The 25,113-nt window shown below is 34.9% G+C and overlaps 1 protein-coding gene across 1 annotated transcript; it reads right to left on the bottom strand.

Moving 5' to 3' along the window:
- Nucleotides 1-580: 580 nt before the first annotated feature.
- Nucleotides 581-4,926, bottom strand: LOC132068570 (heavy metal-associated isoprenylated plant protein 39-like). The gene is made up of 3 exons (XM_059462209.1): nt 4,742-4,926; nt 4,281-4,356; nt 581-1,293 (listed from the first exon to the last, which is right to left on the bottom strand). Exons 1-3 carry the CDS (start codon nt 4,841-4,843, stop codon nt 938-940), a joined length of 534 nt encoding a protein of 177 aa, XP_059318192.1. The 5' UTR covers nt 4,844-4,926; the 3' UTR covers nt 581-937.
- Nucleotides 4,927-25,113: the final 20,187 nt, after the last annotated feature.

Raw genomic sequence — 25,113 nt, 5'->3', positions numbered from 1 at the left:
TAATAGCCAAATAAATCATAAATCAAACTGCCCTCTTTAGACTAAAATCCAAGAAAACAGCCTCAAATGGCAGGAATATATCATGTGGAATGAAGCATGTCTAGCTAGCTTGCACCAACTTTAATTTGTCCAATCGAGAAAGAACTACGTGAAAGTGCTACTCCAATGTTTTGACTTGTTATTATCTTAACTTTTCACATAAAATTTTACATAGGAACATGGAGATTACTGGAAAACTAAAAGCATATATATCAACTTGCATTCAACCCTTTCGCCCTTTTTCTGGTTTTTCACCCGATGTTCGATACTTTCGGGCTCAATTAACTCCTAGGTCTATTAAAGGGGAAGCATTTCAAATCGGGATTTTTTTTTTTTTTTTTTTTTAATCCAGGACCTGAATACGACTTCCTTAAGGGTGCCAATTTTATGTTCATCCCAATTCCCACCATGACCATGGGTGTATTCATCTAATTCCAATAAGTTTCCATAGTGTACTTCAAGAAAAGAGGCTCATGACAAGTACAAGCTCTTTCTCAAATTATGCGTAGTAAAAAGAAAAAAGGGCAACAAAATTCCTATATGACTTCTCTTTACACAATACTTAATTCTGAAGGTACAAAATACAAATACGATATCATATATTGTCTATCCACAAAAGCACCTCTATTCTTGAAAGCTAGCTAGTCTTGGGTTCACACTATTAGGATAACCCAAGACCAATTAAAGGAGGAGCACAAAAGTTATAGTAGATTTTTTTCTTCACATATGCATATATGATTCCCATGAGTCCCAACCAATTTAAGATAATCAAGAGTCCCAACAAATTTAAGATATATAACACATTATGCGACGGGGTATTCTAAGTGACAGACTGACGTTACTGCCACACGATCAACTGAAATTCAGCCATTTGTCGCTTGGGTTAGTTAAAAAGGAATTAACAGATGGCACATGCATTAGGATTCTCTTCCATGCTGTGATGAACTTGATAGTTGTATGTGTGCATAGGAGGAGGATGATAATACGGTCTATATGGCATTACCATGCCTACTGGTACCACTGCCTTTTTCTCTTCTTCCTTTTTTGTTTCTTCTTTCTTGTTTTCACCTTCCTTTTTAGGCTCCTCCCCCTCTTTCTTTGTTTCTTCTTCTTTCTTTGGTTCCTCTTTTGGTCCTACTAACATTATCTCTGCTGCCCAAAACTTGCGTAGTTTGCTCACCACCGTTATTGGATCAACTGTCCCAACAATGGTTAATGTCTTGCCTTTCATATCCATTGAAATTTCATCAATCCCTACACAATCTCAGCACGGTCAATTTCATTCTATACATGACGTAGATTCAGAATTTAAACTTTCTGAATTCAACCTTTAAAATTTTTAGTATTGAACTCGTTGTAGATTTAAAATTATTTGTTCGGATTTAATAATTGTTAAAACTTTAGTGGGTTTTTACGTCTGAATCTAAGCAGGGTGAATCCAGCCTTATGGTTTATGCAAAAAAATATTTAAAACAGGTCGGATAAATCTATTTGGAAATTTTTTAGTTGTAACGAACAATAGATATATGAACCCGTAACTTCAAAAATATAATAGATTTATGCAAAAAATATTAAAGTCCATCAAATTTAAATTCTTCATCCGCCTCTGAATATAATAGCTACAATTTTACAACGTTTTCATTTCTTCCATTGCAAATTAGTTATTTCGATGAAACCCTTCGCCAATAAAGCATTGACGATGCTAAGAAATTATATCTATTGATGTGACACAATTATAACTACGTGATCAATGTGATATTTTGACAATCATCTAAGCTATGAAACTCACCAAACCCACAAAAAAGAGGGATAAGACTTAGAGCTTCAAAAAGAAGCAATAGATTAGAGTTTAAGCTTTATCCTTTTTTTATTAAAAGATTTCACATATATAATGTAACTTGACCGGCTCCAACAAATTAAAATCTATATTGCTCGATCTCTTACAAAATATTTCAAGTGTGTGCCAAATATTTCAAAATCTATGTATTTTTAGAGGATCTGACATGTAGACCGACAACAACCACAACCTTTTTGGAAGATCCGAGCAATGTAGCTAAGGATCATTCTTTCAAATTGGCTTCTAGTTAATTAATTCATTTTGACGTTACAGCATATATATAAACTTATAGATTATTCAAAAGCAAAGCTGTTTAGCTCTTTCAATGAATTATTTAGATCTTTTATTTAGGGTAAAGTGAGTTGCTGACGTTAAGAGAAGGACAGCTTGTAAGTTGTAATTATGGAGGACCCATTTGACGTGGCGCCAATCAGGAATCGACGTGTTCAAATTAATTTTGCTACAGTATTTTTTCTTCTTTTTCCAAGTAGTACGTAGAATTTAATTCAAACTTAGCCATTAATATGACCTCATTTCCTGATTAAGTTTCCAAACGATCTTCACCACTCGATTCTTCTAACCCTTTAACAGTTTAGGCACTAGCAATTCAGAAAGCTTTTCCCCCTTACAGTTAAAAGAGGTAAATACAAAAGGATCTAAGTTATATGCATGTAAAACTTCGTTACACTATTACTCTGTCCCAATTAATGTTATCTGACATCCTTTTCTTTTTTATCTCTCCCAAAAAAAATATTAATTTTTCTTAATTAAAACAACTTAACTTTAAAATTTCTCGTTACCCTCCACACAAACGTTCAAGGTTTGTCTTGGGCTAAAAATTTCAAAAATCTTTCTTTTTTCTTAAGAGCCTGTTTGGAAAGCCACCTGGTAATTGGAATTGGTGTAATTACTACCCTAGTAATTATACAGCCTAGTAATTACACAAAGATTGTAATTACTATGACCTGTTTGTTTGTCATAATGTAATTACAGTGTAATTACAAGCGTTTTATTTGGTTGCATAAGTGTAATTACACAGTTAGTTTAATTTAAAAATAAAATTTAATTATAAAAAATTTAAAATTAATATTTAAAAAATATGTGCCTTTATAAATGATATTAAATTAGTTATTTAATAATACATTGTTTACTGAAAATATGTTAATTAATAATCATATATTTGTAGCTAATATTGTAAAAAATAATTGATATATAATTTCAAAATTAATAATATTTTAATTTTAATTGATTATAAAAATTAAAAACATACCTTTTTTGTGAGAACATCATGGGATTGGATGTTTGACGAAAAAAGAATATTTATAAATATAATGCCATAACACTATTCAAATGTTTGACAATAATTCTATCAACTGTAAGTGAAAAATAAACAACATACAATGTGAAAATAATAAGCCAATAATACTAAAGCAAATATTGTTAAAATTGAAAATGTAACCTAAATTCAAAATCCAAAAGAATTTTTTTTAACATAATACTCTTATGTCAAATTGCAACGCTACATAAGTAAGTTTCACTATAACATAAGTAAATACTCCTATAATTCAAAAGAAAGGGAAAATATAAGTCCATAACCTCATTGACAACGAAATTCTACTTTAATAACGTCACTTATTAGATGTTAAATTTGTTAATGACTCATTCTTTCTAATATTAAGAGATGTAGTTTAAAAAATTAGAATATTAACACGGTTAATGAATAAAATAAAAACTAAAACAAATATGAGCAATTACATGGAACCACAAGAAGTAAAGGTTGGGAATGAGAAGAAAGGAAATGAAATATAAATTCTATAAAAAGAAAAATATATTTTAAAAATACAAATAATTAAAAAGAAATAAAAAAATTATAAAAGAAAATAAATTAAAATAAAATAAAAAAGAAATTAAATAATATAAATAAAAAATAAATTAAAAAAGAAAAGAAATTAAAATAAAATTAAAAAAAAATAGGTAAAAAGAACCACTTGTGTAATTAGTTGGGTGTAATTACACCCATTCTCACTCCCGAGAATGAGAATTGGAGAGTGTAATTACACCTCTCAATTACACCCAATTCCCACCTAACTCGTGTAATTACCCGGTCAAACAAACAGGCCAAACTCTGTAATTACACCTAATTACACCCAATTCCAATTACCTGGGTGGCTTTCCAAACAGGCCCTAAATGTTGTTTCAAGTCAAATGATGACACATAAATTGAGACACAGGGCGTAGTAAACTATAAAAAGATTTACCTATAATTATCTAATAAGCAAACTGATTGTATAAAAATACTTTATACCATCCGTGCATATAATTTAAACTCAAAACAAAATTGCTTATAATATAAAAAGGATTGGAACTGCAACATTAACTTCTTTTTACGGTTCTTTCATATTACCTGGAAGAGCAGCCACTGTCTTCAAGGCCTTCCTTTTTTCTCTGTCATCTCCCAAATCCAATTTCAGGACAAATTTCTTCACAAATGAAAGACAAACAAATTTCAAATTTTAGAAATTATACAAACAGTAACAAAAAGAAAATAGCAGCTCATTGGAAAACGGATGAATAAATCATAATGAAGAAGATTAGATATCCAAAATCGGCAGATTAAAAGAATCAAGAAAAAGGGAAAGGGAAATGACAAGAATGTTTAGGAATGAAAGAAACTTAAGAATCAAAACCCATGTATAGAATCAGAGCATTGAATATTTCCTGAAATATTCCGAAAGTGGAAGAAATAAAAAAGAAAAAAAAAAAGAGAGAAGAGGCGAAGTTCGTGAACATATTACACGAGTGCAGGATATATGTGTGTGTACATAAGAAGAAAAGAACTGAAACAGGAAGAATGAAGAATCATACCTTCATTATGCAGTAGGCTATGAGTGGAATCAGAAGAAACAACCAGCTAGAAAGAGGAAAAATATAATGACAAATAGCAATAGGGATGAGAGAGAGACACATATATATATATGGTGACTGGTGTACAGTGACGAGTGAGAGTTAAAAGACATTGTGCTTTTGCAGTTGTATTTTCCTGGAATTTCCAGCCAAGCAAGTTTCTGCCTGATTCCTATGTGTCGCGGCATGCGATAGGGCCCCTACCCCTCTTTTGGCAATTTGGTTAAGAGAGTTAAGTATGTATTATTTTGGAGAAGTTTGTATTTAATTTGTCCTTGAATTAAGTGAAATTGCCTAAACTTATCTTCTACTTCTATAACATTCATTTTTTTATAATAACATTTCAATATAATAGTTAAGTTTTCTTTGAAATTGATTTATATTTTATGTTATATTATCTGTTCAATTGTCTCTCCTCTCCTCTAAGGCTAATCTAAGCCTGTCGATTGGGCCGGGTCGGCCTGGGACCGGCCCACCTAACCCGGCCCATAACCGCCCTACCCAATCCTAAAGAGGGTGGTGGGGTAATTTAAAAAAAATTAGGAGGATTTTCGACACGCCATTTAGCCCGACTAGTTTAACCACCGGGCCCGACCCGGCCCACTTCGAATTAATTTAAAAAAAAATAATCATAACTAGGCTTTTTTACATATACATGACAGATTTCATAACTTCCACCATATCTTCCTTTTTCTCCTATTTGCTGTAAAAAATAAGTTGGTAACACAAAAAATTATGGCGGCAGAGAAAATATCTTTTCGTGAACATGATTCGAGCAAATTAATATAATAACACTATTGAGCATCATGGATATTATTATAAAAATAATCAATTAGCATAATTAAAAGGAAGATAGTGTTATAGCCCGCATTTCGTGCATTCGGATATTTCGAAGAAGTCGTGGAATGTGGAAGGTAAGATCGTTTTCCAAAACTATTTCTATGCGCAAGTGGGTTATTAATATTATTTAGGAACATTGTTGATATGGAATATTGAGAAAGGTTGAGGGCGAAAAAGGAAAATTCGCGAAATGGTTCATGGAAATATTTAAAAGGCTAGGGGCAAAATGGTCATTTTACAAAAGTTCAAAAAATTCATGAAGGTGCCATGTTAGCCGTGCACTACATGCCCTTATTTTTAAATTAGTAGGGATTAAAGTGTATAAAAGAAGACATTAGGTCTTCCTTGACCATGTTAGGAAATTCAAGAAAATAAAGGAAAAATCTAGAGAGATGGAGAGAGGGGCATGTGCCCCTCACATGCTTGAGAGTTATATATATATATATATGTGTGTGGTCATCTTTTTAATTTAAGAGAGTGGAAGAAAAAGAGAGAGCAAAGAAAGAACAAAAAAAAAAAAAAGAGAAAGAGGGGTGTTCGGCCATGGAGGCCGAACATGGACCAACAAGGAGGATCAAGAGAAAAATATTTCCTCCTAGTTATTCTACCCAATGGAAGGTCCTTTACAACATGGTGCAAGTGTTGAAGCAAGTAGAAGGGTGTTTGGTGTCATGCACCAATCCTACACCAAGTGGGAAGTTGAAGAAAAGGTAAGGTTTCATCTCTTTTAAGTGTTATGAATATTGGTGTATGTGTAGGTTGAAGAAATGGATGAAATATATGAAAATATGTGTGTTGCATGTTGGCCGAATATATGTGTTGTGTTGGAGTGAAGCGACGAATTAATATCATTTAGTAATTTGATTGTTGAGTTGTGGATGTTAGTTGTAGCCGTGTATTGTGTTGCATGGATTGGTCGTGGTGATGTGTTGTGTTGCATGGAAAGAATGGATTGATTCTATGTAGAATGTTGTTTGTTGTCGTAGTGTATGAAAAGATGAGAATTCAAGAAAATATGCATGTAGTATATGTAGCATGTTGGTTGTTATTGAAATGCCAAGAAATGAGTGAAAAATTCATGGAAGTATGTATAAAGTGTAGTGGCCGTGTGGTCCTTGTTTGGTGTAGGAGAAAATGAATCAATTCTATTTGGCATTTTGATTGTTATGTTGTTGTTGTAATGTAAAGGGATGAATAAAAATGCATGAAGACATGTAAGGAGAGATTATGGTCGAAATGGGTGTTTTGGTAAGCTAGTGTCACTTAATGTAATTCGATATTCTAGTTGTTGTAGTTATGGATTATGTGACATTGAATGAAGAATGTGGTTGAAGTTAATGAATATAGATGATAATGAAATGTATGGTTGTTGTTAAATTTGAAGGTTTCGGGTGAAGTAGTATGTCGATTGATTCGACGGAATATTAATTGAATTGAATTGAATTGAATTGAATATTGAAGTGTTGCTAAAATAATTGTGGTATTTTTGTTGGTTTGGCCGGGTTGAATTCCCGGAATGTCATTGATTAAAATTTGGCCGAGTTAGATTCTCGGGGGAGGTATGTTTATAAGGGAGCTCTTTAGAAATTCGTTAGAATATAAGTGAATGCGTTTGAAAGGTTAAGGCAAGTATATGATAATGAAACTAATGAATGGATGAATTCTCTTGCATGTAGACTATCAAGTTTGGACGAATAAGCGTAGCTAGTAAGGCGCGCGCGCGGTATGTTAAGGCTAAGCCCTTTCTTTCTATGGCATGAATCATATGATGTAATCTTATAAACGCTCCCATAGTGTCCTTATTTTCAAAGGTTAGAAGTTATGATTTCAAAGCACGATTTTTCTTGAAAGTTTATAAATGTTTTCTAAAATATTCATTTTTCTCCAAAAAAACCAAGTTTTACAATATTAAAGGTCTTAATGACTAAAACGACGACTATGGTTCTATGATGATAATGATGATGCCAGGTATGAGAAAAGGTATATGGCGAATGTGTCAAGGATATGTTCTTACTACGAATACGACGATATGAAATGTTAAGCCATTTTTTTAGATAATGACTATTTTAAAGGTTTCAAAGTATGTGAAATGATAGGTTATGATCCTGTTTTATGTTTTCCCATGGTGTTATCCTTGATTGATAGTCTCGCCTTATAATTGTTCCTTGAGTGAGACAAAGCGCCCATGATTATTCCATAAAGTAATCGGAGGTTTTAAGACCTTACGTCACTCCGATAAAGTTATAGCTTTTGATTGGGCTCTCATGCATGCTTTATAATTAAGTATGTTTTTTTTATATAACACCGTGCCTACATGGCCGGGAACGAGTCACACCGCGCCGTCCAACGGGCGGCGGGCGACACACCACTATAGTGGGCAGATTACACCTCGGACGCGGGAGGCCTGGACGCGGGCTTATACACCGTTCCTATAGGGACGGGCAGTTATACACCGATCCTACGTGGTCGGGCGGTTTACTTACGTATATTTACACGTTTTTTTTAAAAGCTAGCGTGCATGGCATCCGCCCCGGGGCACTCGGATAATGATTACTTCTTTATTTCATGGTCTGCTCAGAAAGCGTTACACCGTACCTATATGGTCGGGCAGTAGTCCACCGCACCTGTATGGTCGGGCAGTTATACACCGTACCTACACGGTCGGGCAGTTTGCTTGCAGTATCTATATAGTACCCCAAAGGTAAAGTTAACTTGCACAATATCCATCAGGGTAGACAAACAGAGTTACAGGTTATATCACTCTCCTATGTTATGTTTTATGTTCTCTATTATGATTTCGTAACATTACTCATGCCTTGCATACTCAGTACAAAGCTCGTACTGACCCCTTCTCTTCGGGGGCTGCGTTTCATGCCGCGTGTACACCCCTTGATGATCGACACCATTATAGAAGATGTTCCGGCGAAGTTGGCAAACTCCGTTTGTTCCGGAGTGTCGCCGAGTCGCCGTACTATGCCATGATGTCTTGTTTGAAGTTAGAGACTTTGCGTACACGGTCGTGGGTTTCGGGAGTCGGTTGTATTATGATACAAGTTTTGTACAGTTACATATTTTATTTGATTTAAAAGCAAAAAAAAAGAATGTTTCAGCAAACTTATTATGTATACTTGACGTAGAGATTCAAAAAAAAAAAAAAAAAACCAGTACGTAGTAAGAGTCAGTGGGTTCGCTCGGCTCCGGTTACGGGGTCGGGTGCCCATCACACCCTAGTGAGATCGGGGTGTGACAGATAGTTATGTCAAAATGCTGTGTCATCAGTCATCCATACTGATAGCTGAGTTTACAGAATCTTTAAAATGAAATAAAGGATCAACTCACAGAGAAATTGGAAGATAGATGGTGATGAAGTACGAAAATGTAGAACAACCAATGTCTAAGATCTTATTAGTTTCAAATATTTTTTAGCGTATTTGAAATGTCTCCGCCGATGATGGAGAGGTGACAATCTGCACATGACATTAGGACTTAGGATCAGATGAGATAATTAAATTAAGAACTTTGGTTTAGTATCAAAACTCATGTGCATTGTTCCCATTTAGTTACTGTGTGATTTCATTTCAACCTTTTTTTTTTTGGGTTAAAAAGATTAGCTTATTTATAGCAAAAAAAAGTTCCTAATTTATGCATATCTTGTATATGTTAATGGTATATTTGTGTATATCTTGAATATGTTGTTGGAATGAAGACTCCCAACGGCTATTTAAGTGCTAAAAATTATAAAAAGTTGAGAATGTCATACAAGACTACATAAGTAATTTAAAATAAAACTTCAAACTTAAATTGATAACATTGCAAATTCAAAACATACAAACTTGAACTGTTAACTTATTACAAATGAAAAGTTCAAAACGCTAGCATCGATGGAGAAATTTAAAGAAGAGATAAACTTCAAAGTTCAATTTTGTGCCTTTTGTCCAAGTGCCTACGTAACGGGCTGGTACCCCCAAAAACCGGTTTGGACTTATTTGACCACAATGTTGACATTTAATATGCTCCTCGTCTACTCGCTCAAAATGCAACCACACCGGACTTGAAATTGATCTTCGGACTGGAGGAGGAGGTGAAGGATTATCATTATCCATTAAATTTAAATTTTGAAATTTGAACTTGGAAGTTGGAAGAGAGAGAGAGAGAGAGAGAGAGAGAGAGAGAGAGAGAGAGAGGAGAGAGAGAGAGAGAGATTTAGTAGGGAATTGTGAGATAAGATGGAGAAGAATGAATGGTATTTATAGATTGAAAATAGGGTCAAAGTATAATTTAAAGAACTTGATGGTTAAAATAAAGTTGACAACAACTAGATTTTAAAGTATCAAACTTAATAAATTTTAGTATTAGAATTTTTTTTAAAATAATTAAAATTCGGCCCGGCCCACTTAGCCCACTATGTACCCCTACTCGGGTAGGGGGCTGGGCCGGACACCCCTTTCCCTCCTCCAACCCGGCCCCCAACTCGGCCCACTAACTATGGCCCGACTCGGCCCCATGTGAGCAGCATTTATATGGCTCGGCCCAGCCCACTTTACAGGCTTAGGCTAATCACATTCACATTTGGAGCCTCTCGCATTTAAGTATAAGCCAACAACTCAGCTATAGACCAAATTAGGGGTCTAAACTATTGAATAGCGTTGCCCCCGGAAAAGGTGCTTACTCCAAGATCTGACCCCCCCCCCCCCCCCCTTCCCCCTCTTTTGTGTATGAATTAGGGAAGGTCAGAAGTAAACAAAGAGCAATAGATCGAAGAGAATAAAGGGTCAGAAGTAAACAAAGACCGGTAGATCGAAGAGAATAAAATGTTGCGCTCATTCTCTTCTTTTGTATAATTGGAGCAAAAGGTAGGAGGAATCGTGCAAGCAGAAGACTTTGACAGGTTTTGGTAGGCACGACCAACTCCAACTAGGAAATTACTACTGCTTGGGCCTACTCGTGAATCAACATATAATAATATTTTCGCTATAGCAGTCAAAAAAATATAGTCGAACAAGACACCGTTACAAAAAAGTTTGAATATATCAATAGTTGAGATTCAATTTACTCTTATTGTTATGAAAATGATTAAATTTGTCTTTGTTGATTAGTGGTTGATATAAAAGACTACTAATATTTTTTATTAATACATATATAGTTTGGGAGCAAATATAGATTGTTTCGCATAATATAAGGATAATTTTCTTAGTGGAGTCGTATCAATAATTTAACAGCCCACCCCCTCCCCACCTCAAGATATTCGTCAACAGGAACACAGATTACTTTTGGAGCTTCACAAATCTTTAGCCAAAACAACGTATGAAACAACCCAAAGAAGACGTCAAGCACAAGCCATAGTATTCATTGGAATACTAACAACTCATACACCTCACGTAAGTTTTCCAAATAAATTTCATGTTTGTTTCACCAATTTATTTAGAACATTATTGACTTGAGATTGGGAGTCGAACTTCACAAATTATCCAAGTTCACACCCCATTTCTTATTTCTTCTAATTTACTGAAAGTAATAGATTTCGAACTTAGTAAATTAAATGAATTGCAACTTTTTAATTCAAACTCATAGATGACCTTAAATGCAGCTTGAAAAGTTATTGTATAAAAGTTAGGAACTAAATTGGACCAAATATGTCCTTAATGTATGCGCGTAGGTCCAAATATGCTCATATTAGTGTTTTAATTATGTTCGATTATGTTCTGCGTGAAATAAAGACTTTCTGGCCCAATTAAGTAATGATAGGGACATTTTGATTAACAGAAGATAAATTTGATGAAATTCACATACTTTAATAACATTTTTTTTTACCCTTTCCATACATCTTAAATGAACTTTCTTTTTTAACGCGTGATTCACGTGAGCAACCGAAATGTGCTTTTGCCTATCTCAGGCCCCGAGGGTTAATTGTGGCTATTAAAGACTCAGTTAGACTGATCACTGATAATATATACCCCTGTACTATTGGAAAAGGGTCAAATATACCCTTCATTATACTTTGGGTCCAAATATACCCCTATCGTTATACTATTAGTTCAAATATACCCTTCCTCCGTTAAAGTTATCCAAGGTGGACATCCAATCCTACGTGGCTCTAACATTTGATGAGGAGGAAGCCATGTGGCATGCCACCTCAACACCCCTAACCCATTTTACCCCTCTCCTCTATTTGTTCTTCCATCACTAGCATATACTAGCCCTCCGCCACCATTGCCATAACTTTCCAACTCAAATAGGTATTTCACAACTTTCATTTAGTGTCCATGTCCACCAATTGAACAACAGCCAATTGACCAGAGTCGTATTGTCACGACCCGGCTAGGGGGCCATGACGAGTACCCGGAGCTAACTATCGAGCACCACTCATTCTACTAATCATCATACTTTCCTGCATTCATTTATTATTCTCACACTTCTAGTCATAGGGAAAATCATCATCACTTCCACTACCCTATCTAATTTCATATATATGAGCCTCTCGGGCTATCAAAATAATATGCAAATATACAACGTAGTCATCATGGGACATTTACTACCCACACGAACGTATCTACGAGCCTTTACTAGAGTACTAGACATAAAGACAGGACAGGACCCCGTCATGCCCAAAACATATGCACACAAAATAATATATCAAAACGGCACCTCCCGAATAATGGAGTGCTCTTGTGAGTCTGTTGATCAACACCTATGAATCTGGGCCACCTCCTTGTCTACCTGTGGGCATGAACACAGTGTCCAAAAGGAAAAAGGACGTCAGTACGAAAAGTGTACTGAGTATGTAAGGCATGAATAATACTAACATAATAAAGAAATGATGGACATGAGGCGGAGGCATAACCTGCTTAGCTTTTAAAGGAAAACACATGTTATTCATATCAAATATACCATCACCGTTAACCCGCATCCGGGTAACCATCGTACACCGCCCACTAGTGGTGTCATGCCCGGCCCTCTAGGCTCGATGTAATCATATGCAACCCGCCTTAGCGGTGACATGCCCGGCCATCTAGGCTCGGTGTAATCGTATGCAGCCCGCTTTGGCGGTGACATGCCTGGCCATCTAGGCACGGTGTAATCGTATCATCATGAACTCACCATAACTCATCATCATCATACATTTGTCATAGAACATACTTTAGAGCTTAAAGACAATCTATAACTATATCGGGGTGACATAAGGTCGAGAACCCCCCGATCACATTATGAAGTGATCATATTCATCATATCTCACCTTGAAGGAACTAACATTATAAGGCGGGTCTAGCAACAATGAAAAACATCAAAGAAGCGTATAAGGATCATTAACTTCGTAAGGATATCATATCACAAGCTTTGGAATCTCTAGACTTAGACTCATCGTCATCGTCATCGTCATCGTCATCGTTGTCATTTTCATAGCATATCTCTTATCTTTATCTTATAAGAAATTCTTAATAGTCATAGGCTCATAGTTTCCGGAATGTAAGAAAGTCATGGAAAAATATAGTAAGTCATGTCATAGGAATCATGCCTTAGAAAAGAAGGGACTAGCCTCACATACCTTTACGTCTCTCCAACTTTATCAATTAAATGCTTTTCTCCAAGGTTCACGATTCTACCTTCAAGAAAATTCGTACTAAGATTAGATAATTGGAACATACTTAAGCTTAAGCTAAAGCTAACGAAAATTGGGCAGCATCTCCTTTGTTTCTACAACTTCCTCCATATGCTATAACAACTCCCAACATCAATAACAACATTCATAATATCATAATCAATAGCTTTGTCAAGTTCGACATTATTCAATTCCCACAATTCCTTACCAAAATGATTCATGACCATAGTTATGGCATAACATCGTATTTGTTCTCATATGATACCTCCTTAACATCATTTGTATCATTTAAAACAAGATTTCACTCATAATACCTCAAGAATCATGATCCATGTCAACTACTATTCAAGAATACCACTATTCTTATATTTGTAACCCATTTTCTACCTTTTTCCATAATCCAAGTCTTTCAACCCTTCAATATTCTAAATAACATGAAATGATCATAAAACTTACCTTTGATTGTGTAGAAATGGTTTTAGATGGAAATGCTTCACTTGGAGAAAACCCTAGCTCCACTTCCAAAGAAATTCTTGACTTCTAGCCATCCTAAAGAGCTTCCTTGCACTTGATTTCCTTGGATTAATGATGTTGATCTTTGATTTTCCTTGGATTTATGTAAATAGAGTGTGGAGAAGGCTCTAGAGGTGTTGAGAGGGTTTTTGGGAGTGTTTGGGGTCTGTTGGTGAAGAAAAATGAAAAAAAAAAAAAAACGAAGTGGGCCAAATATATGTAACTTGGAACTTTTTCCAACGACAGCAACTTACGGTGGACATACGGTTCGTATGTCATATTTATGGTCCGTATGTCTGACTTACGATCCGTATGTCTGACTTACGATCCGTATGTCTGACCGTATGTTGGCCAAAATTCTGTATAACTCTCTGATGTTGGTTTACGCCTCTCAAACATGACAGACGGTCCGTATGTTAGGCCGTATCTCTGCCCAGTCAACAAACTTTCACGAAAAGTACTTCCTTCGATTATCTTAGCCTAGAAACCTTTAGGGTACATGCTTAATGATTGTCAAAAGTCTTTCTTTAACCTGATAGGGGTATCATAGCCTCTCTGGACTTACATTAGTTTGCTTACGACGTAATCGACACGGAAATTCTCAAGGTGTAACACGTATCTACTGGAAAAAGAGATAAAAGAAAGGGAAATATACTCGTAAAATTGAAGAATTCCGGCTACTAAACAGGAAATTCTCTAATGCCTTCGCACATTTTTCATTCATACAATCCATGACATTCCTCCCTACCCACTCTTTCGGCTACTGAAAAGGGTCAAAAAGTTATTAATTGGATTATTCACTGTCAAACACCGAGGACTTATTTTGTTATTTACTGTTAAACGACATAAGAACATCATGAATACCATGGTGCAGAATTAATTTAGTAATAATATAGAGGGGTATTGTATCGATCTAATTAGGAAGCATTACACTTGAACCAGAAGCAATACACTATAAGCACACCCCAAATGTCTTGTGGACTGTCAAGTGCCAACACCAACTGGGTCACACTATATACCATCAGCGTATCCTTGGCTATATATAGAGTGGTCATGGCGACGGTAATGGTGGCAATGGTGGTGGAGGGGAAATATATGCTAGTGGTGGAGGAGAAGGATATACTTGCGGTGGAAAAACAAATAGAAGGGAAGGGTAAAATGGGTTAGAGGTGATGAGGTGGCATGCAACGTGGCTTCCACCTTATCAGATGTTAGTGCCACGTAGGATTGGATGTCCACCTTGGACAATTTTAATAGAGGAAGGGTATATTTGAACCAATAGTATAACGGTAGGGGTATATTTGGATCCAAAATATAACGAAGGGTATATTTAGCCTTTTTCCAATAGTACAGGGGTATATTTGGCCCTTTTCCGAGTCTTCAAACCACGATCCAAAATTTCTCACCTTTTACTTTTAAAAGAAGGATTAAATTAGTTTCTATATATTAATGTTTTAACAATTAAATCACTTATAAATTATTTATCAATAAATATGTATAATAAGCATTAATTAGCACCTAACATCAGAAATTTAAATCCTTAATAGAATTGTTGGGGTATAAATAAAATTCACATTGGTACGTAGCTCAAAAGATTGTGAAGCTATATATAAAGTGTAAGATCTCTTAATGGTGTGAGGTCCTTTGAGAAAAACCGTGCGGGTTTGCCCAAAGTGCACAATATCACATTATATTAAGAGTATCTTTGAACAGATTTTGTTGAAATCATTCCTAACATTTGTGATTTTGTGTAATGAAAAAGATGCAGATACGTTACAAGGAGATTAGCCTATTCATTCCAAATGCATGAGTTCTCTACAAACATGTTACAAGGACTTGAAACAAATTCATCCAAATGAATTATGTACTATTTGATTTAATGGTCAATTAATTTCATTCATCTCCTCTTCTGTAAACTCTCCTATTTGCAAACGTAAAACTCTTGTAAATCTCCTTTATAAGAAGAGACATTGGTGAACATAAAACACACCAAACCAAAAACATTTAGTTTCTGGGCAATTATTTGGGCAACCTCCAAACTTTCAGCTATGAGTGCCCGCATTTACAAGAGCTGAGGAACCTTGGGGAGTGACCGGTCTTAACGATTTGTACTAGAGTCAGGCCAAAATCGCTTTCAAGGCAATGGATTTCCACGACACAGTATTTGTGATAATTCAATTACTATTTTTCATTCCAAGTTCAATATCAATATTGTGGTATTTTTCCTAACAATTTGAAAGCGATTTCTTACATAAAATATTGAACAAATGGCTATTTCCTTGAACGAAACTCTTCCTGATCTATCGAAGCTCGAGCCTTTGGACGGAAATAATTTAAAACGTTGGTCACAAAAACTTCTGATTTTCTTTTTATAATTAGAAGTTAATTATGTTTTGTTTAATGAACCTCCTATATACTTTTGGTTCTAACACTGTTGTTAATGTTGCTAACGCTACTATTGGTTCTAGCACTACTATGATTGTTGATGATGCTATTAAAAAGAAGTTTGAAAAAGATAAAAAAACTGTTAGAGGGCATTTGCTGAACCATATGACTAATACTTTATTTGATTTATTTGTTACTTTTAAATATGCCAAGGAAATATGGGACAGTTTGGAAAAGAAATATGGCGCTGACGATGCAGGGAAGAAAAAAATATGTTGTTGGGCAATGGATTAAGTTTTAGATGGTTGACAATAAGCCAATCACGGAACAGGTTCACGAGTATGGGAACTTGACTGCTGATGTTCTCAACGAAGGCAGAAATGTGTGAGATTTTTCAGGCCAATGTTCTACTTGAAAAACTCCCGCCATCTTGGAGTGATTATAGAAACCAATTGAAGCATAAGAAAAAGAATTTAACTCTCCAGGAACTGATCAGTCACATAAGGATTAAGGAGGCAAACCGTCTCATCAAAGATAAGATGGAAGATCTTTCTCTTAATTCTTCTAAAGCTAATCTTGTGGAATCTTCTGGTATGTGAAAGACAGGTTCAAAGGCAAAAAGAAGAAAGTCTTGACAAAGGAACATGTGAAGAAGAAGAACCATTTCAACAAGCCAAAGAGCCAAATCCAGAAATTGAAGGGACCTTGTTTCGTCTGTTGGGAACTTGGTCACAGGGCTGCTCAGTGTCATCTAAGACAAGGGAAAAACTCAAAGTTGGGAGGACAAAGTGATATCCAAGCTCATCTTGCTGAGGATAATAAAGTGATTGTTGTTGTAGTCGTCGAGGCAAAATTGGTGGCTAACAAGACCGACTAGGTGCTGGACACATGTGCTTTAAGGCATTTCTGTGCCAACAAGGAGTTGTTCCATGACTTTGAGGAGTCCATTAATGGCGAGTGTGTCTACATGGGTAACTCCACAACTGCTGGAGTTATGGGTAAAGGAAAATTCCTTCTTAAGTTAACTTCTGAAAAAACATTAGTCTTGAACAATGTTCTATACGTTCCCTCCCTCTGCAGAAACTTAGTTTCTGCAAAGACTTCTTAACAAAGCAGGCCTTAAACTTATTTTTGAAGCTGATAAAATAATTATTTCTCGTGGAGGAGACTTTGTTTGTAAGGGATATCTTAATGGGGTTTATTGTTCAAGAGATTTTCAATAATGCAAGTGTTTCCAATTCTGCTTATATTGCTGAGTCTATTAATTTGTGGCATGGTAGACTATGTCATGTTAATATTGCTTCTATTAAAAGACTTAGAAAAATTGAGTTAATTCCTGTGATAAAAAATGATGGTTTTTCTAAATGTCCTCTGTGTGTAGAAGCAAAACATGTCAAAAAACCATTTAAACGTGTTACTAGTAGAAAAACAAAATTGCTTGAACTAGTACATTCGGACTTAGCTGATTTCAAGAACACTATTAGTAAAGGTGGAAAGAAGTATTACATTACTTTTATTGATGACTTTTCCAGATACACTAAGGTATATCTTCTTAAGTCTAAGGATGAGGCTGAAAGCATGTTTTTGAAATTCAAAGCAGAAGTTGAAAATCAATTAGATAGAAAAATCAAGAGACTAAGATCTTAGAAGGGTGGTGAATATAGTACTAATACTCTATAGGATTTTTGTGAGAAAAATGGTATTATACATGAGGTTAGTGCTCCTTATACTCCCCAACAAAATGGTGTAGTCGAATGAAAAAATCGAACTCTTAATGAAATGATGAACTCTACCCCTTTGAGCTCGGGTCTATCTGACAACATGTGGGGGGAAGCTGTCTTGTCTACATGAAATATTCTTAATAGAGTCCTTCATAAGAAGTTGGACAAGACTTCCTATAAGTTGTGGAAAGGGTTCGCCCCTAACTTGAAATTTTTAAAAGTATGGGGGTGTTTAACTAAAGTTGGTGTACATGGTTTTAAATGTGTCAATGTAGGTTCTAAGACTTTTGATGCTGTCTTTATTGGTTATGCTCAAAATAGTGTTGCGTATAGGTTTATGTCTTTGAATGATTATTCTATTTGTGAATATAGAGATGCAGAATTTTTTGAGCATGTTTTTCTTTTTAAAAATGATGTGCCTATTGATGTGAAAAATAATGCTTCTACATCTACGTTTGTTAATTCTATGTTGTTCCCTCTTCTAATATCGTTAATAATGAGCATGAAATTGAACTTAGGAGGAGTAAAAGGCGTAGAATTGAGACTAGCTTTGGTCTAGATTTTATTATGACCTTCTTGACTGAGAATTTTGATATTGATGTTTTAAATGATGAATTAGTGTTTATTTACCTAATACAAGAAGAACCTAAGACTTATGATGAGGCAATGAGATCAATAGATGCTATGTTTTGGAAAGAAGCCATTAAAAGTGAATTAGACTCTATAGTTTCTAATCACACTTGGGACTTGTATGATTTGCCTAAAGGTTGTAAACCCATAAGTAGCAAGTGGATGTTTAATAAGAAATTGAGACCTGTTCATACAATTGATAAATATAAGGCTAGAATTGTGGCTAGGGGTTTTAACCAAAAGAAAGGTGTTGATTACTTTGATACTTATTCTCCTGTAACTAAAATAGCGACCATTAGGACTCTTATTGCTTTACCCGCTATTCATAGTTGGTACACCAAATGGATGTCAAAACGGCATTTCTAAATGTTGATTTAGAGAAAGAGATCTATATGATTCAACTTGAGGGTTTTGTGGTCCAAGGACAGGAAAATAAAGTATGCAAATTGAGGAACTCCTTGTACGGTCTAAAGCAGGCACCTAAACAGTGGTATGAAAAGTTTAATGTCACATTAGTGGATTATGGATTTGTTATTAATGTATCTGATACCTGTGTTTATTCCAAAATGATAAGATCAGATTGTGTGATTATATGTTTGTATGTGGATGACATGATAATCTTTGACCCTAATGTGAATGTTGTTAATGAGACTAAAAACTTTTTATCTTCTAAGTTTGAAATGAAAGACCTTGGAGAAGCAGATGTGATATTAGGGATTAAAATCAAAAGACTTGTTAATGGCTTTTCTTTGTGTCAGTCTCATTATATTGAAAAGATGTTGAAAAAGTTTGAATGTTTTGATGTTGTGCTAGTGAGAACTCCTTATGATCCTAGCATACACTTGAAAAAGAATAAAGAATCTAGTGTTTCTCAAATTGAATATGCTAAAATAATTGGGAGTGTAATGTTTCTCCTGAACTATACTCAGCCTGATATAGCTTATGCTGTGAGCAGATTGAGTATATATAATCCCAGTTGTGAACACTGGAATGCTCTTCATCATTTGCTATGGTATTTGAGAGGTACTATGAATTGGTGTTTGAATTTTAATAATTTTTTCGCTATTTTAGAAGGTTTTTGTGATGCAAACTGGGTAACTGACAATGATGAAGTTAGCTCAACGAGCGGCTGTGTTTACTTTGGATGCAGGTGCTATTTCATGGAAGTCTTCCAAACAGACTTGCATAGCACGTTCTACCATGGAATCTGAATTCATTGCCATCAAGTTGGCAAGGCAAGAAACTGAGTGGCTGAGAAACCTTTGGCAGATGTACCGTTGTGGGAAAGACAAGCTTCATCGATCTCTTTACATTGTGACTCACAGGTGGCAATTTGGATAGTCAATAATAGTGTTTACAATGGAAAAAGAAGACATATTCACATCATACATGGTGCAGTTAAACAATTATTGAAATATAGTGTTATTTCCTTAGAATATGTAAGGTCCAAAAGAAATTTGGCGGATCCAAGGGTTTAGCAAGGAAAATGATCCTTAAAACGTCGAGGGGGATGGGACTAAAGCCCATTGATTGAGATAATATGGTGGATACATTTTTGTGGTCAAATGAAGCCATATAGGCCGTTAATATACACTATATATCCTATTCCTATGGCCTGTGGTAGTGCTTTGTTAGGTTGAGTTAACTCTAAAAGTATTTCATAGCCCATTGTGCTAGTGCTTTTGAGACACACTTGATGGATTTACTTCGGTTCTACTCTTAATGTTCCATAACTGGTTGTGGTGGTGCTATGAGAAGAACTGAATGGATTCACCGCTTGATATGAGAAAGGTTGAGCTTATTTTTACTTTTAATGATTCCATATCCTTATGGTAGTCTATGTTGGAGACAGACTTGATGGAATCACCCACGTGAGTATAAAGGTGTTGTCGCCTTTTATGAAAGACTTGGGCCGTATTTCTAGAGCATTCATGAGACCCAAGGTGTGTGCCTGACCGTAAAAAGCACTCTGTTAGTATCGCGGAGGTTGCACAAAATTAAGGATATCTTATGTGTTATGGGGGTCTCAGCTTATGTCCATTCAGTTCAAGAGTACTTCACTTTGTGGATATTAGTTGTTGCCTCATTTCACTATGTGTTAATTCAAATCGAAAGACATTGACACTTAAGTACATGTTCCGTCCTTTCGCCTAGAATCTATTCTTACTCTTTATCTTTGCATTAGTGGGGACTGTTAAAATCATTCCTAACTTTTGTGATTTTGTGTAATGCAAAAGATGCAAATACGTTACAAGGAGATTAACCTATTCATTCCAAATGCATGAATTCTCTACAAACACGTTACAAGGACTTGAAACAAATTCATCCAAATGAATTATGTACCATTTGATTTAATTCCATTAATTTCATTCATCTCCTCTTCTGTAAACTCTCCTATTTGCAAACGTAAAACTCTTGTAAATCTCCTATATAAGAAGAGACATTGGTAAACATAAAACACACCAAACCAAAACTTATTGTTCTCTCTTCTTTTCAAGTTAGTTTCTGGGAAATTATTTTGGGCAACCTCCAAACTTCCAACCATGAGTGCACGTGTTTGGTAGAGCTGTGGAACCTTGGCGAGTGAACGACCTTAATGATTTGCACCGGAGTCGGACTGAAATCGCTTTCAAGGTAGTGGCTTGCCACGACACAGTATTTGTGATAACTCAGTTACTATTTTTCATTCCAAGTTCAATATCAATATTGTGGTATTTTTCCTAACAGATTTAGCCCAATAACTGATATAAGAGCCTAGGTTCAACGAGAAGAGTATGACGAAGGCAGATGATGGCGTGTGGCTCGATTTACTTCCCTTATGACTTTAGAGACGCACACATACAAAAAGAAGCTAGTTGCGGGGCTTCAGTTGTCATAAATACTCAGACAATGTGGGTGGCGCACGCAGTGAAGCTCGAAAATTGACTCGTGGATTGTGGTAATGAACCACGTAGAACTCAGTTCGAGAGGAAGGCCTGTTGATCGTGGTGATGAGGCACGTGGAACTTAGTTCGAGAAGGAGATTTTTGGGTGTGCAAACAAAGTCCCACATTTGTAGCTGAAAAGATTGGGAAGCTACATATAAGGTGCAAAATCTCTTAACGGTGTGAGACTTTTTTAGAAAAACCGTGCGAGCTTGGCGTAAAGCGAACAATACCACATCATGTTAAGAGTATAATCTTTGGACTGGTTTAGCCTAACAAAATCCAACAGACCAAAACTTAACGTAACTTTTGATGGGGGAGTGGAAGTTTTAGTTCAAATTTCATCAAATGTACTTTTTTCCCTTTTTAATTCTTTCTCTTAAATTTATGAGCTATGTTCCTACCCGAAAATTTTGATAGAAAGCAAAGAGTAGAAGACCAGGAAAATTTAGAGGGAGAATCGTTGTCTGCATTTGATCCCACTGGGATATAAGAATGGCATTAAATAGGTCAGTCTAAACTAAGCTTAAGATGTAGACTTTTTGGATCTCTTTCACTACATATTGCTATTCAAGTTTATTTAACCTTAAAGGCTTAAATATGTCTCAAAATTTTGTCGAGCCAATTACGTGCATGTCTCAGTAGTCATATCTGTGGGTAAAAGCCCCAAGGTGTCATCTATCCCTTTCTCGACTATTGAAGAAGCTTATATGCTGAGAGAGAAAAATAAAAACACTTACACCGATGGTCCAATGTAATAGGAGACTAGGAGTAATTGGGTAGCACAAATATTGAAAACACATATAATTGAATAACTAAAAATATATTTTCTTTAATGATTTAAATTAATTATAATGTAATTCAAATGATATTAGAATTTAGAAGCATAGAATCTTGAGTTTGATTTTCACCGTCACGTATTGAAAGCACATTTTGTATACTTGGCTAATAAAATAGAATCAAGTCATGAAAGATTGATGTTTATATGTATGATCATTAATGTGTTGACGATTGAGGGTTTCATTTGCTGTCTAGCTACAAACACGCTTGTAGCCGGCCTATATGCATATGGGGTAACATCGTAAACTACTTTTTTTAGCTTTAGTTTTGTGTGATGTTGCATCAAGTGTTTTACTCGATCAACCAGTAAAACTAATTTTATATAGTTAACTTTTTTATAACAGACATTCTTTGTAACAATGTTTTATTGGATCAATCAAGTCTCTTTTAGAACTGATTTTAATCTTATATTATGTACATTATATATTCTCTATGATAATATTTTGTTATAGTATCCAAAAAATATTCAGACAAATGGCACAATTACAAAAGTTTAATTGTATATGTTAAAACTGCTTGAAAATAATTAAAATAAATATTATATATGGGGTGGGAAGCCGAGTCTTAGAAATCAGTATTATTATTATTATTATTTCCATAAACAACAGTGCAAGTGTTGGAATTCTTGGCACATTCATCAATAAGAAAATCAAGAATCAACATCATATTGGCCTAGCCCTTACAAATTTACGTGTAAAATACATCTTGCCATATAATATGCGTCCCTTTCATAAGACTTGTGTGGTTTGGGTTACAAGAAAAAGAGAAGCAATCAATTCATTCGTGGACCTCAACTTTGCTTGGTGGTTTCTAATGTCATCTCCTTTCTGTTTTTGGAATATTCCCCTTCGTTTTGAGGTTTTTCTTTCTTCCCACTCACCTTTTTTATTATCATCAAAAGTGCGTAGCCACGTAGAGTGAAGGATGGTCAGTTGAATATTCTTTAACTGAAAATTATACTATGTAGATAAGTCGAAAATAATTTTTTTATACATATATATTAAACCTTGAACATTCTAGACGTAATTCACGACTTTGCCACGGTTCTTGAAAGGCAAAGAGTGAAAATTATTTGCGAAATATATATTACTATTTTATATAAGAGCCAATATGAGGCTTTTTGTAGTCCTCACATTATATTTTGTCCTATGATGTTGCGCCACGTGGCGAATTTTATCCTACATATTTTTACTAATTGGACCATGTATTTTTTTTTTCATCTCTTGTTATCCCTTATTAAATTATTCATTCCATTCTTTTTTACGTCATACTAAAAACAAATTTTTACATGTCTATTTTAGCAAATCACGAAAGATTTAATAATTCTTCTTATATTACCGTTATCATTAAGTAACTATATAGAGTATTAGTAGTCAAACTTAAATTTTAATTAGAATATTTTACTCCTAATAAATAATTTCTTAAGGGAAGTGCCAAGTCAACAAGAGACAAGTAAAAAAGAATCGAGGGTGTGCCTTTAACATTATTTGTTATTATAAATTTGCTAAAATTTATGCAACTTTGGAGTCACTGTTTCATTTTCAATCAGAACATTTATTAGATCTTACTACTTCGTACCCCATACTCTACTCTTTGGGTGTGTTTGTGAAGGAAAATATTATTTTAAAAATGTTTTTTAGCAAAACAAGTGTATTCTTACTTATTTTCTTGTGTTCCGTATGTAAGCAAAATATATTATCCTAAAATCAATTGTATATAATCTAGACAAGTACTATGGGTGGTATGGTGAGGGTGGGGATGTGGTGGGTAGTGGTGATGGAGGCTATGAGGGTGGGGTATTGAAGATGAGGTGTATTGGAGGGCAGGGAAGACACAATGAATGTGAAATGTCATTTGTGGAACTTAGTTTTCCTACTTCCACTAATGAAGTCGTTTTCCTCATTTTTAATAATTTTATTTTCCTAGAGAAAATGTTTTTCAAAAATTTTGACCAGCCCAACATGAAAAAATTAAAAAACATTTTCTGAAAAACCTCCAAAAAATTTCTCCATAGCAAACACACCCTTTATTTGTTTTAAACCTCCAAAATTTTGCTTCTTTAGTGTAAAGAATATTGTGTCCCTTTGTATTTGCTAATTCTCCTTCAAAACTTCCTTCCCCATAAATAATTTGTTCTTTAAAAATTATTCAATTATGACTAAGAAACTTTAATAATATGAAGATTTACCAACAAAACATGATTAACGTGACACTAAAATAAATTAATTATACAATAGGAAAATGTGATATAAATTATATTTTTATAATTGAATTTACTATTTTTTCATCATGAGTTAAGCCGGGCCTGATGCAACTAGTATATACATACGTGCCGATGTGGTTGGCTTTAGATAGTGATTGTTGAGGCCCAATACGTACTCTCGGAGAATTCATTTTCGGACCCATTAGACTCTTTTAACACTATCTACAAGATTATCACAGAAGTCATTTGTTCACGTTAGTCCCTTTTTGGATAAGATTATTAGTCCACAACAAGTTGATTAGTTTTCACAAAAAAATAGAAGAATCGTGCGGACTGAGTCATTAGCATTCAAGAAACTATTTCACATTTTTCAAAAAATGAAAAAAAATTATGCTAACATGTTCTTCAGAGCAGAAAAAGGCATTTGACCGTCATGAATGATCTTTCATTCTCACACTCAAACCCATTTCAAATTCTGCACAAATCTCATAAAATTCATCATGTCTTGCATCACCACAAGCGTCATATCCATCTTGATTAATGGCACGAGAACTCTTTTCTTCAAAGTAGCCCTACAATAAAGGAACTAGACAAGAAGATCTCATGTCATCACCATGTATATTTTATCCTATGCCTAAAAGTGCTTACCAGAAATATAGACCACAAGTGGATATATATGT

Source organism: Lycium ferocissimum, chromosome 8, assembly GCF_029784015.1.
Source record: "Lycium ferocissimum isolate CSIRO_LF1 chromosome 8, AGI_CSIRO_Lferr_CH_V1, whole genome shotgun sequence".
Classification (NCBI taxonomy): domain Eukaryota; kingdom Viridiplantae; phylum Streptophyta; class Magnoliopsida; order Solanales; family Solanaceae; genus Lycium; species Lycium ferocissimum.
This window is presented reverse-complemented; position numbering and strand designations above follow the sequence as displayed.